At 36.5% G+C, this 13350-nt stretch overlaps 1 protein-coding gene across 1 annotated transcript in view; it reads left to right on the top strand.

Moving 5' to 3' along the window:
* LOC124151213 (D site-binding protein-like) overlaps positions 1 to 13350 on the top strand; it is a 53993-nt gene that overhangs the window by 20858 nt on the left and 19785 nt on the right. Inside the window, exon 3 of the mRNA XM_046523574.2 lies at positions 595 to 819. Within this exon, the coding sequence (XP_046379530.2) occupies positions 595 to 819 (225 nt within the window). The remainder of the gene's footprint in view (positions 1 to 594; positions 820 to 13350) is intronic.

The raw sequence follows: 13350 nt of genomic DNA, 5'->3' as shown, positions 1-13350 counted from the left end.
ATGAGATATACATAAAGAGCAACAATTATTGTTGTTGTCCCAAGTTTCCTGCTCATGTACATGCACCATATTTGTTGTTTCCTACATAGAGCCTGTGGCACGGGTACCCAGTCATATAAAGCTAGCAACTCACTGTGCAGAGTTGCATCCCTTGGGTTAGACTAACATTTAGTCTCTGAAATCTTATATTACACAATATCCTTCTTGACTCTAAAAATAAAATAAAAATTCCCTATGCTGATTTCAGAATAGAGCTAGCTTGAGCTGGCTAGACTTGCTTTTGTATGCATTTCTAGATTATGTTTTTTTCATAAAATAAATATATTCCACGGTCATGGTGCAGGACTACCCTTGGGTATACCAGAGTCACATTGTCAGAGTTTGAATCATGGATTCATTCTTGTTATGATTTCTTGTTTTTTCATCCATATACCCTTACTAACACACCGTGAAATTCTGTTCAAATAGGCATTAAACCCAACTCCCTCACTCGCTTAATAAAAAAATAAAGTTAAACTTTTGAAAGAAAGTTGTACAGGTAAGTCCTGTATGTGAGTCATGAATGAATTCTCATGACTTTTCTGACGATCCCAGGGAGTCCTGATGATCCAAAGGAGTTACAAGGAATACCTGGCTTGTCCAACTCAGACCACACCTCACAGAACATGATGGGCAAACCTGTGCCCATAAGAAGAGGCTCAGAGAGAAGACATGCCCATGCCAGAACCAGTTTGACATCACCTCCGATGGTGTCGCCGTCAATGATGTCGCCAGAAGCCATGATGGACCCAAGTATGGGGATGATGCAAATGTCAGACAGTAAGTCGTTATGTGTACCTTGACCTCATGGTTAGTGTTAGCAATTTATAATACTGTAGCGTATTGCCATTGTGAGTAGTGTTAGAGTAAATAGTATGAGCTAGCTCGAGCGATGGCGTAGTTGATGACGTCAAAACCACAGGTACTACCACCATAATAGATGAATAAACCTGTCATCATATCCCGAGGTATAAGTGGTTATAGATCATTGCAGCAGAGACCATATAATAGATTATATGGTCTCTGATTGCAGATATAACTCTCAACATGAGAACGACATTGAGAAACACGAAAAATACCATGGTGCTGATTGGTTTCACCAATTCATGAAGTAATTATATTTATCTGCACATCTACATACTAGTGGGGCGGTGGGGTAGCCGTGTTGTTAAAGCGTATGCTTGTCATGCCAAAGGCCAACACGTGAGTACAATATCATATTAGGGTGTCCCCTGGCATGATATTGCTGGCATATTTCTAATAGCGCTGTAAAACCACTCACTCACGCACTTTTCAAACTATTACCACCCCATGGGAATTGCGCTTGAGACTTTGTCAATTGCAAACCATTTGTAACCTGATGGTGTGGAACATTGCTCATGCTGTCAATCATCGATTTGACTGGTCCGGACATGATTATTTTCAGGCATCTATCTTATACTGTTGAGTGTGGTGTAAAAAGAAAAACTGGTACCATGCATACTGGAACATATTTTGGCTTTATCATCTCAACTGTCACTATCAATATAAAAAGATTACTTAAAATGCTTTATATAAAACCTGTTGAAAATGTATCTTAGAAACTTTACATTTTTGATATTTTTAATTTTTCGAAATGTCGACTTGATAGGCCAAAGAAAAAGTCTTGTTTAGTGTCTCAAAAAAAATTGAAAACCTTTTCATTGCAGGGTTATGTTCATCAACATGAACAAAAACATTTTGTCTATTTCCAACTGGAATAATGAAGTAAACAGACATGTTATAAGTATCTGAAACATAAGTTATAGATATATCACCCATGCAAGAAAATATACACCATATCTTTCAGTTGTGATCACGGTAACCATGGACATTATTTGTATTATGTTCTGTCAGATTAACAAGACAGTAACCAACCTGCAAAGTTGCAGTGTGTATTTATCATGTGTGTAACCCTTCATACTCAAAGATTAAGTGGAAACTGCAAAAACCATGATGGTATTAGTACAGGAATAATCCCTAAACGTTATAGCCTTCTGACACCCGTGAAGATTTGGGTGAGAATAATGTCTTCAGCAACCCATGCTTGCCATAAAAGGTGAATATTCTTGTCATAAGAGGCAACTAAAGGGATCGGGTGGTCAGGGTAGCTGACTTGGTTGATGCATTGTCATCGTATCCCAATTGCTTGGATCGATGTTCATGATATCAATCACTGGATTGTCTGGTCCAGACTCAATTATTTGCAGACCGCCGTCATATAGTTGGAATATTGTTGAGTGTGGCGTTAAACAACAAACAAACAAACAAGCTTTATAGCATGTATAGTCGGCTGCTTATTTGTATAAGGTGCTTGACAAAAATGTGAATATGGATTTGTCTTGGTTGAGCTGAAGTGTGATGTTCTGATTATTTTATTAATACCCTGGTATGGTCGATCACGGAGTATCTACAACTTGCATTAGTCATGATATACCTGTATGTATGTCATGACGAATACTTATGTTTCTAGGTTTGTCAGCACCATACCCGTGCTCGTGGGTTTCACAGAAGTGGTAAACGTCTAAGACCTGCATCACTTCGGGCGTTCCTCCAACATTAAGCTGACACGCCGTGATATGACTGGAATACTGTTAAAAGCGGCGCTAAACCCAACTAACTCACTCACTCATGACGAATACCCTGATCGATGACCACCAATCAAGACTTGCCTTGACATATGACCTGTCTTTATACTCAAATTTACTCGTAATTTTAGAGAACAAACTGAGTTTACATGAAGTTTGCTGAGCAATAAATATCCTGTGCACCATAACAAGGCAGTCATTTTCAGTGTCACATCTGAGTAGCCTAAGATTGGGACATAAATTCTTATAACTCATGTTTACATGGGATAATGTTCCATGTACAGGACAAATAAGTGAGTTATTGTTCCACTGTGTTTATGACATTGGAAAACACATTGTTCTTTACCCAAAATTTACAGCTGCCTGAAGAATGATCCCACAGGGACCCTATGCCATAATTGAACTGCTGAAGTAGTGAAGTGGTGTGTTCTAACTCATTGGTTTTTAACAGTTTTTTAATAGCCAGTGCTAGAACTATTCTTGCACATCAACATGTTACATCACAGGTGTGTAATAATAGATTTAACTGGTGCTTTGTCATGTTCAGCTATGTCTTGCCGTCACTTTTGTCACCTTGTCTGTTTTATGGGAGACACATCTCCAGATAATGCTGTCTTTAATCCTGGTCTTGATAAGAAGTGTTGTTTACTGGCCTTATTTAAAACTGACTCGTTTTGATGAAGGCCCTGTTATCTGTGTGACCTGTTATCAGGGCCATCTTTCAGACATGCTAGGGTCACATGAAAGTGAGAGGCATGCACACCTCATGGCAGAGTGTTACAGCCCAATACATACCCACTTTGTGTGTGAGTGTATAAAATATTTCAAATTCCACAACATGGTGGAATTCGTATATTTGTTATTTCATTACAATTATTGCTTTGTGTGCAGGTATAAATAAACATTATGTTATGAAGCTAAGAATGGTTAAGTTTGCATCAGAAAGTAATATTTCATATTGATTCAATACTAATAAAAAATCAAGAAGTGAAATTGTTTGTTAAACTGCATATATAGTAAAGGTATGCCATGCCAACAGCAAAATTGAATCAACATTATAAAGAGCTCCTGATTGATGTCCCAATACAATACATAAATTAACTATTGGATATAAACCTCCAATGTAATAGAGGTATGCTCATATGATTCATATGATAATAATAACCATAAAATAATAACATAGATGTCTTTGGCATGCCTGAAAAATGTGAAATTGCTGAGAAGTTAATCAACGATGGGGAATGAAATGTGTTGGTTTTTTCCAAAGGTGCAATAATTCTCTGACAAAGATCTTTAGGTGTGCATTTAGTAATTTAAGTGTGCTTAGAAATCATGTGCAATGAGAATTAAAAATGTCAACACCCATGTCCAAAGAAAATAATAAGCTGGTACTGATAATTTTTAGAATTTGGTGTTTTTGTTGGCTTTTTGAATATTATCAAACACATTTCCATGGAGTATTTCAATTGAATCACTTTGATTTTTAAGAATGTCTTTCAGACACTGGGAATTTATTTTGACAGTGCTATAATGATTTTAACCATGTCATTGGCACCCAAACACATGAACACTGAGCTCAAATTTACATTTGAATTCACCAAAAATTAAAGACAGAATGAAATATTGGTTGAAGCGCTAGTAAAATCATTGTATGTTTTTTTTGTCTTTATGCCATGTTGTCGATTCCCTACATAAGTACAATGTGTGAAGCCCATTTCTGGGTGACGTTGCAAGGCTGTAGTTAACTTTTTTGGACCGGGGGGGGGGGGGGGGGGGGGAATATTTGTACAAGTATCACTTGTTCCCAACTTGATTCAAATAAAACTGTTTTCTATAAAGAAAATCTAGGGGGGGGAGGGGGGGGCAACTGCAGAAAGTGCTATCCCAAATAAAACATTTGTTACATGTTCACATCAGGTTGAACTTTTGATTGGTTCAAAGCTCCAGATAAGCTTTTGGTATTGTGGGTATTTTACCCATGCATTTTTAAATCATTGGGTATCAGTAATTCTATCTGGGTATTCAAATTTCTGTTACCCACTAGTTTTTATACATGTGGGTATTTAAGTTAAATATTCATCTAGTCCCTGCAAACAGGTGTCGTGTGGGTTCGAGAGCTTTATAGGACTCAAAAATACCACGATAATTCCACACGAAAGTGTGATGGCAAATGATCATGATGTAACTGTCATCGTGGAGTTTGGCAAGGTTGACAGAATGCTGGTTTATAATTTCAAAATAAGATGCTGATTTGCTAATCAAATACGCAGGGTTACTTCACAATATTTTGATGATACACACAAGTTTATTTTTGTAGCATATCTGTAATGTTCGTTGCGTATTTGATACGCTTGGATTTTATTTTAATGCGTATTTCTGCATTTCTGATGCGTATTTTACGCAGATACGCAGCTTATCTGGAGCTCTGTTGGTTGATTATGTTGTTTACATGGTACACATGTATTTGTGTAAAGATCATCTATCATCTCAAACAAGTGGTTCGTCTCTGTATTGATTACCAGGTATATACAGGAATACTAATTTAAAACAGACTTGCCAATTATTTAATAGAGGAAAGGGACATATGTGATAGATAAAACACGTCAGAGGGTTTTATGAGACTTAAAACCCAACTCAAAGGAATAAAACCAAGGGGCATAAACTTGGTTTTATCCTGAAGATTACGGTTTTATTTCTCATAAAAACATGAATGTAAGTGTTTTATCTAACCTATGCACCAAAAAGAAAATTTAAGGAACATTTGTCAACATTTTATGTTTCAAACATACTTTCAAGGAACATAAAATATCTGTTGCTGGTGTACTGGTTCTTCAAAAAGACATTCTTTAAAGCATTGTGATTTATCAGCGCCTCTGTAGCCTAGTGGTACACTCACTGGGTGGGCTACAGGTACGAAGGTTGTCAGTTTGATTCACAGAAATATCAAGAAAACATTTGTCGTTTAATCGACATCATTCCACACATTTCATCACATTGTGTTCAAATGTAAAATAAATTTATAGCGAGAGACATTCACATGTGACAATATCAATGGAAGATGTATAAATAAGATTCTAGGGATATTATATAAAATCAAAGGGATTTTATAAACATCCCTGTTTATTTAACCCTTTTAGTTAAGAAATAAGGTTTGCACTCACCCCATGTGTAGTGTAATAAAGTATAGTTTGACCTTGAACTATTATAGTTTAAGCACGAGGACAATAGACCCGTGAAGATCTAGAGTAGAAGAGGTCTTCACAACCCACGCTTGCTGTAAAAAGCAACTCTGCTTGTCGTAAGAGGCGACTAACGGGATCGGCTCACTGACTTGGTTGATGCATGTCATTGATCCCAATTGCGTGGATCTATGCTCATGATGTCAATCACTATATTGTCTGGTCCCGACTCGATTATCAACAGACCACCGTCATATAGCTGTAATATTACTGAGTGCGGCGTTAAACAACAAGCAAACAAACAAAAACAAAACGAGGACCATAGGATGAGGTTTATATGTTTTAGTCATGCCCAATCAGAAGAATAACATTGTGGAACTGTCACAAAATCAACCCGTGTCCTATCTATTACCAATTACCATATTCTGTTGATTAGATGGAATATTTTAGTGTCTTAGGATGAGAAAAGAAGGTAGCTGGAACTGTTGGAATTGTGACGTTATATTCTCTGAGGTGACTTTTAGGTGATTTTTGTATGATACCAGCTGTACTGGTACTGTTTAGTAATTGTGGTAAACCAAGGTTTAGTATTGTCATATACAGCATAGGCCACATAGCCGAAGCATATTATGTTCTGCTGGCTTTGCTTGTATGTGAAAAATGTGATGTTCCGATATTCTTTAGTTTTTATTACAATACCACGATAAATGTTTGACCAAATGGACTTTAAGATTTTCTAACATGTCTATTAAAGGAGTGTCTAGATGTCTCCTTACCATTCTTTAGCAAGGGTAACTGGCTACCTCCAACTGTCCGATGAGAATCATTATTACTACGCCAAATCAATACTGCAATAGTAGTATTGATGCACCTGTTTATGCTTAGTATGTGCCCTTGATGCCGGAGCGAGGTCTTGACATTCCATAAGTCAGATTTTAGATTAGGACCCAAACCAGGCCAAGATTTTTAAAAAGAATTTATCACATGCCTATCTAAATGAAACTAAAAGATGATTTTAAAACTCTTTACCAATGCATTTTACTTTTCTTTTGTATTTTTAACCTATCGACCAAATTTTTCACTGTCAAAATACATAAACCAAAACAAAATAATCCTGACTTCGGAAGTAAGGATGAATTTATGGATGAACAATTTCTTCATTACAATTAAGAGCGACGTTCGGTGTAGGTTCTAACACCGTTGTCATTCACTTGCTTCATAACGGTGTTAGAACCTACACCGAAACGTCACTCTTGATTGTAATAAAGAAGTTGTTCATCCATAAATCATGTCCTTACTTAGTACTCAACTTCTAAATGCCTATCAAAGAAGTCCTGACTTAGTAGCAATCCAATGTAAAAATCTCTTTGCATGCTGCAAAACGAATCTGTTGTCACTTATGTACGAGTTGTGACAGAAGATTTAGCCTTATAAAATGCAACAGGAAATCTATACAAATTACAAGTCTTCATTTAACAATGATTGTACAATTACTCAAGCCATCAATGTTTTTGTTTGTTTGTTTGTTTTGTTTAACGCCGCACTCAGCTATATGACGGCGGTCTGTAAAATAATTGAGTCTAGACCAGACAATCCAGTGATTGACATCATGAGCATCGATCCACGCAATTGGGATCGATGACATGCATCAACCAAGTCAGCGAGCCTGTCCACCCGATCCCGTTAGTCGCCTTTTACGACAAGCATAGTCACCTTTTACGGCAAGCATGGGTTGCTGAAGACCTAGTCTACCTTACCATCAATGGAAAATAGTAAGCATGGTATGTAAAACGATGCTTTTTGGCAGGTAAAATGTAAGCATGGAGCATGTGCAGGTTTCCAAATGGTATAGGTAAACTCTCCAACATAAGTTTCTACTCCCAAAGAATACTTTAACATGGGACAGGTGCTTTTGCAGAGTAAGTGCCAGATATTCTCCTTGTCTCTCGCCAGCAGAGGATGAACTGATATGGTGCTAATTAGATAATACACAGAATGTATTGGGGACTGGGTGTGGGTGTGTTTGCGGGTGTGCATGCTTGCATGTTACTGAGAATTACACTGTCAGTTTCATCCAAAACACCAGCAAATCCAGTCACGAATATTGGCAGAGTGTTGTTAGTCAAAATGCTGTCAGTTATTGTTAATAGCAATCACTTTCTGTGCATGCAAACAACTGTGAAAAACAAATGGTGTCACTTTGGAATGTAGCAATGTCAACAAATACTGGATGACATCATCAGCTTCCTCGACAACATAACTCCCCCTGGTGAGAGAATATAGAAAAATATAAACTGAAAGGAAGTTTTGTGTTAAAGTTTATTGAAACTTTGGCTATGATGGTGAGAAGAAGTTTCATGCCACATGGTATGTCCTTTTTTGGACAGAAAGACTTGCTATTTATCCGCAGAGAAGGTTGCCAAGGAATTTCCATTGTTAAATTAGTATGTTTTACTTGTGAAACATTCTTCATATGGCTATGAAAAGATTTTCTGTAGTCAGATGACCATGGTCACTTGGGAATGTAGGGGAACCCTCTGTTGGTGTTCATGAAGATAACATTTACTGTCTAGCATATCTAGCAATTTCTAGTAAAGAAGTTTCTCATCAGTTTACTGCAACAATGTAATTCTACAATCTTGTTGCATGATTGTTTAGCTCTAATTCTACATTTCTTCTATGTTATGGTTTCATAGACCAAGCTAACAATATGGAGAAACAGAGCATGAGTGTGTTAGGATCTGTTAATGACGTTATAGCTTTATTCCTGAATTTGACATTTTCATTTGTCTTAGAAAATTCTTCTCAAAGTCCCAGTGACTTTTGTTGAGTTTAAAAAGCAAATACAAATCTTACTGTAAGTATATTTGATTTGGAGATAGTCATGAATTATATAGTGTTTTAGACATATATTTTTTTAAGAATTGCAAAAAATCTTGTAAGACACAAATACACTTTGCGCTCCTGATTTGTGTATGCTTTGCAATTATTTTCAAATGAAACAAAATAATTTACACCACAAATATCTGTGCAGATTTTTATTTTTTATCAGTCATATAATTTATTGTATGCAGGTTTAAATGATCAAAGCAATGTCTTTCGGTGTGTTTTGTTTAGGAACCCACAATGAACTTAAGAATGAAATACTTAATAATAATACTTGTAGTGTTAAGATATTTGAATGTTAAGAATCAGCATGGCCACTTTCCACTAGACTTGGTTCAATTGAAGGTGTAACACCAGACAGATTCAAAAGACAAATACCTCGCTTCCCGGAGTTTCGTTTAATCTTTTCAGGGAATTTTAACAATTATTAGATGTGGTTCCTAAGAAGTTTTGAATGTAAATGTTAGGTGTTGAAAATTGTTAAGAAATAAGAATGCCTGGGCCCCAGACATGGAGAATGGATGGAAGGTGTTTACACTGGGTGGGAGTGAGATATTTGTGTTGGAATGCAAGCCTCCAACATCTGGTAATGAACAGACAGATTCAATAGATAGAAGAATTCTTCAGCTGTTCAAACCTCTTCCTGTAATCACCACTGGTCAGCTTGACCATGCAGACTCTACCATTGTCTGTAGTAGGGGTCCAAGCGTGAGTAACTGGGATATATTTATGGAAATGAAACTCAGTTATTACACAGGTGCTAAAGGTTGACAACTACTAATACCATGTTCAATTTGTAATATAATTCTTAACTTTCATAAAGTTATTTCAGGAAAGTTTTGACACTCTTTGTCTCATGAAGCCAGTGAGGTAATACTTGCCCATCCGAACATTTCAAGCCATGTCCATCTTTATCAATATGTGCTCCTGACTCTTGTCAGCATATTTATAGATAGCGTCCTTCCACCATTCCTCCAACTTTCCAGGGCCTTGAATGAGATTAATGTCACGGCTGTTACATCATCAGGCCCTTCCCCCTGCCATGGGCCTGATTATGTGTTGGCCCGTTTCTAAATTTATCTTTAATTGCCTGGGGCAGTATGGTCAGTGGTTTGTCCGAAGCCATTTGGAACAGCGGCAAACAGGTTGAGGTTGGACAATAGGGCTCTCTCTGGTCACTAGAAGTAAAAGTGGAAGCTGGTCCCCTACTGGATTAGTCTCATTTGTGACACTGGCCTGTAAGGTTGGGATGACCGTCAACTGACTTGCAATATGGATATGTCAAATATGGATTATTATTGTTCTACCTCTGCTGCCAGCCCAGCAGCATTCCCCTATGCAGCTCTTGCTGGTGCCTTCCCAGGACAATTTGCTGGTGAGATTTCAAATTTATAAATTTAATGAAAATTGAATTTTTCGTTTCGTTCTTGTTTCAATATTGTAAGAAATGGTCGACACTTATGCTTCTTTTTGGTTTTTAGTACTCTTACAAATTGAATTCTTTAGAATAAATTAGAATTAGTTAAAATTTTGTAAATTAACATTTTATTTTGAGGATTGGTTGGATGTAGATATTTAAATGTTGAGAATTATGTAGATTAAAAAAATTATTCTGAAGATTTTATCAGAGGAGAATCCAATTGAAGTTATTATGATCTTGCATTTGGTTTTTGGTAATAAATTGAAACAAGTACATGAGAAACAATTCAACTTATGCAGACAGTGTTGAATGGATTTAGCATAAATCCTAACACTTTTCATTTGAAGAATTCTTGCTTTCTCATGAACTTAGATTAATTCATTTTAAGTTTCTTTAAAAAAGCAAGAAATATACTTTCACAATTTACTTTTGCATATATTACATTAGACAACATATATGGACAAAGTGTTTTCAGATTCCTATAGTTGTACGTTATTGCCTCTTACTTGTACAGCAGCGTGAGCAATGAAATATAGTTTGAGTCACTCTTTGCAGTTATTTTGATCTTAACCATGCTAAGTATTGAGCAATGCATACAGAATTGTATCATCTGTCTAAATCATGAAGAGGCTAAAGTTGGATGTTAAATAAAGTTATACATGTTAATTGATGAATATGACAAGCATGCTAGTTGAATGCCATTTGAAGAAGTGATTTCACCCTTTCGGAGGCTTAGCCACTCAAGCTCAGACAGTTAACCATTCCATGCTCCAAGACAGTATAGATAAGCTAACTAAGAATAGCAACAGAGGAGTTGCATAACCCTGTAGAACTCCAGTGGGGATATATAATATTAGCAATGGTAATGCAATGCAACTATATCACTAAGCGTAAGTTGTCACTTTCTCTACGTCAGTTTAGCTATGGTGTCACATGACGTCATGAAAGGTCGACAACCTTTACTGTTCTAATTAACCTAATAACCTACAGAGTTGCAATAAGTATTATGTAACACATGTTGTAAGTTTGGATCAGAATGCCTAAGGCTATTGGTCACAAAAACATGGGACTGTAGTCAAGGGCTTTGGTCATAGACCACACAGTACTAGCCCTAACATTACCTGATTGCTTTTTATGAGGCATTGCATCTAATGATTTATTCTGCTTTTGTTGACTTGAATAGGTAATGATCACTTCAAAATAACATTGCATCTTTCTGTGTGGGCTTCATTGTATTGCAGAGTGGGTTTAACCCTTTCAATCCCATTGCATGGTCAGAAGACTGTTTGTAGAGTTTGATACAAATCAATGATCAATCTTAATGGATATTTGAGCATTGATGTCATGTGTTTTGTATGTAATGATTAACAATTATTTAGACACATGGTAGTAATCTTTTCTTCAAAGCTAAGTCCATCTGGCCCCACTTCATTTCTTTCCCAGACACTGAGGTTTGAATTGCATGTTACATTTACTTCACAGAGCTGTTACTGACAATGTTGAGGTTTATCTTTGTTCGTACACAAGTGATAGACATGTGTGTATGGCATTCATGCTTCAGTCTTATATTCCCTGTAGGAGTCAAATGGTGCATTCTGAAAAGTCAGTGTGGAGAAACTGATTAATATTATTCTTAGGTTAAAATGATTTTTTTAAAATAATTATCAAGTAGGACTGAATAATGTATATAAGTAGCTGATGTAATTGAAAAAAAACCTGGACATTTGAGGATATTGTTAATAACTATTATTTACAAATAGTGTTTTACGTTCATGAATATTTCTATTGTGTAAATAAGTTGATGTATACTTGAGTGATGTAATGAAACAAGAGAACACACCACAACTTCCCCAAGAAGACAAAGAAACAAGATGTATAGAGACACACACATATTAGATGAAAGAACATATAACAGGTTAAACACAATTGGCTGTAAATGAGATTCTAGACAGGACAATGTGCTGCCTCAACTTCAACATAAATTTCCAATTAACCAAGAGTCTTCTGTAGGAAGATGAATTTGAACCCTTGGTTTAACTTAAGCAATGAAAGTGTAGTAAACTCAGCACATTACAGTCCTATTGGCTGACATTGCATCATGGGGATTAGGTGGAGAACAATTTAATTAAGTGTTGTGGCTCACACCTGTTTCATTGCCAGCAGGGGGCCAAGTTTATCACATGCCCTCCAAAGATGAGCAGGAAATCCAAGCTTCAAAGAAGGGGCTTTCTATGCCCTACCTGTAGATGGGACAATAAGTAATGGCCATGCTGCATTTGATGGCTTGTCTACAGACGGAAAGTTCACTGACCTTTGGTTGTGTAATCTCACCTAACTGTGACTGTATGTGAAGGATGTAAGTCTGTGGATGGGCTTCAGTGACCACAGAAGTTTGTGTGGGATCACATTGTTAACTTTCTTCATCATGACAAAGAAAAATACTGTTTTGCCAAACTTGATAGAATCAGGAATAGATCTAGGCCATAATATGTTCCTGCGTTCAAGTCTCTGATGTTTATGGAATATGAAGTGTGATAAAGTGTTAGGTCAAAATCTGTTAAAATGCTGAATGCTTGGTCTTCTGTAGCATGCCTGTACATAACATTGTACAGTAAATCAATGTACTGTATTCAACGTTTTAAGCACCCACAGCGATATTTGCTGATATATTGGCTAGTGAACAATCCCAATTAGTACCCCTTCTGATTGATCAATGTACACAAGACTTATTTATTTGTGTATAATACGCACTCATGTGTTATATGCACCCTTAATTATGGGCAATTAAATTCTGGAAAATATATCTGTCGTGTATGATACGCACATACTTTTCTTTTGTATCATTTCAGGCTGTCAGCATAAACCATGAAATTTACGATCTTTCAACTCTGTTGTTGTTTTTCTCACCAAAATTATATTCTAATAAGAGCCCCCTGTTTCTAATTTTGAGACAGCTCGGGCGCTTATTACGTCGAATACGGTATTATGATGTCAGCTGAATATAAACTGGACATAATTGATAATAACGCACATTTCATCCACAATAAGGGGCTAGACATCTTTATTCAAACACTGAAACGGTATGTTGTTAATAATTGGAGTGATTTACTTCAAAGTTCATATTTATATTTGTTTGTCACAATTCATGCATTCCACCTGTGGAAATACACTGCTGTGCATGACACACCTGAGTGGCCAGGGAGTTTGTTGACTCTGCCTC

The sequence above is a fragment of the Haliotis rufescens genome, unplaced genomic scaffold, assembly GCF_023055435.1.
Source record: "Haliotis rufescens isolate VD_foot unplaced genomic scaffold, xgHalRufe1.0.p SCAF_4, whole genome shotgun sequence".
In the NCBI taxonomy this organism is placed as follows: domain Eukaryota; kingdom Metazoa; phylum Mollusca; class Gastropoda; order Lepetellida; family Haliotidae; genus Haliotis; species Haliotis rufescens.
Note: the sequence above shows the minus strand (reverse complement) of the source record. Positions and strands in the feature narration are given on the sequence as shown.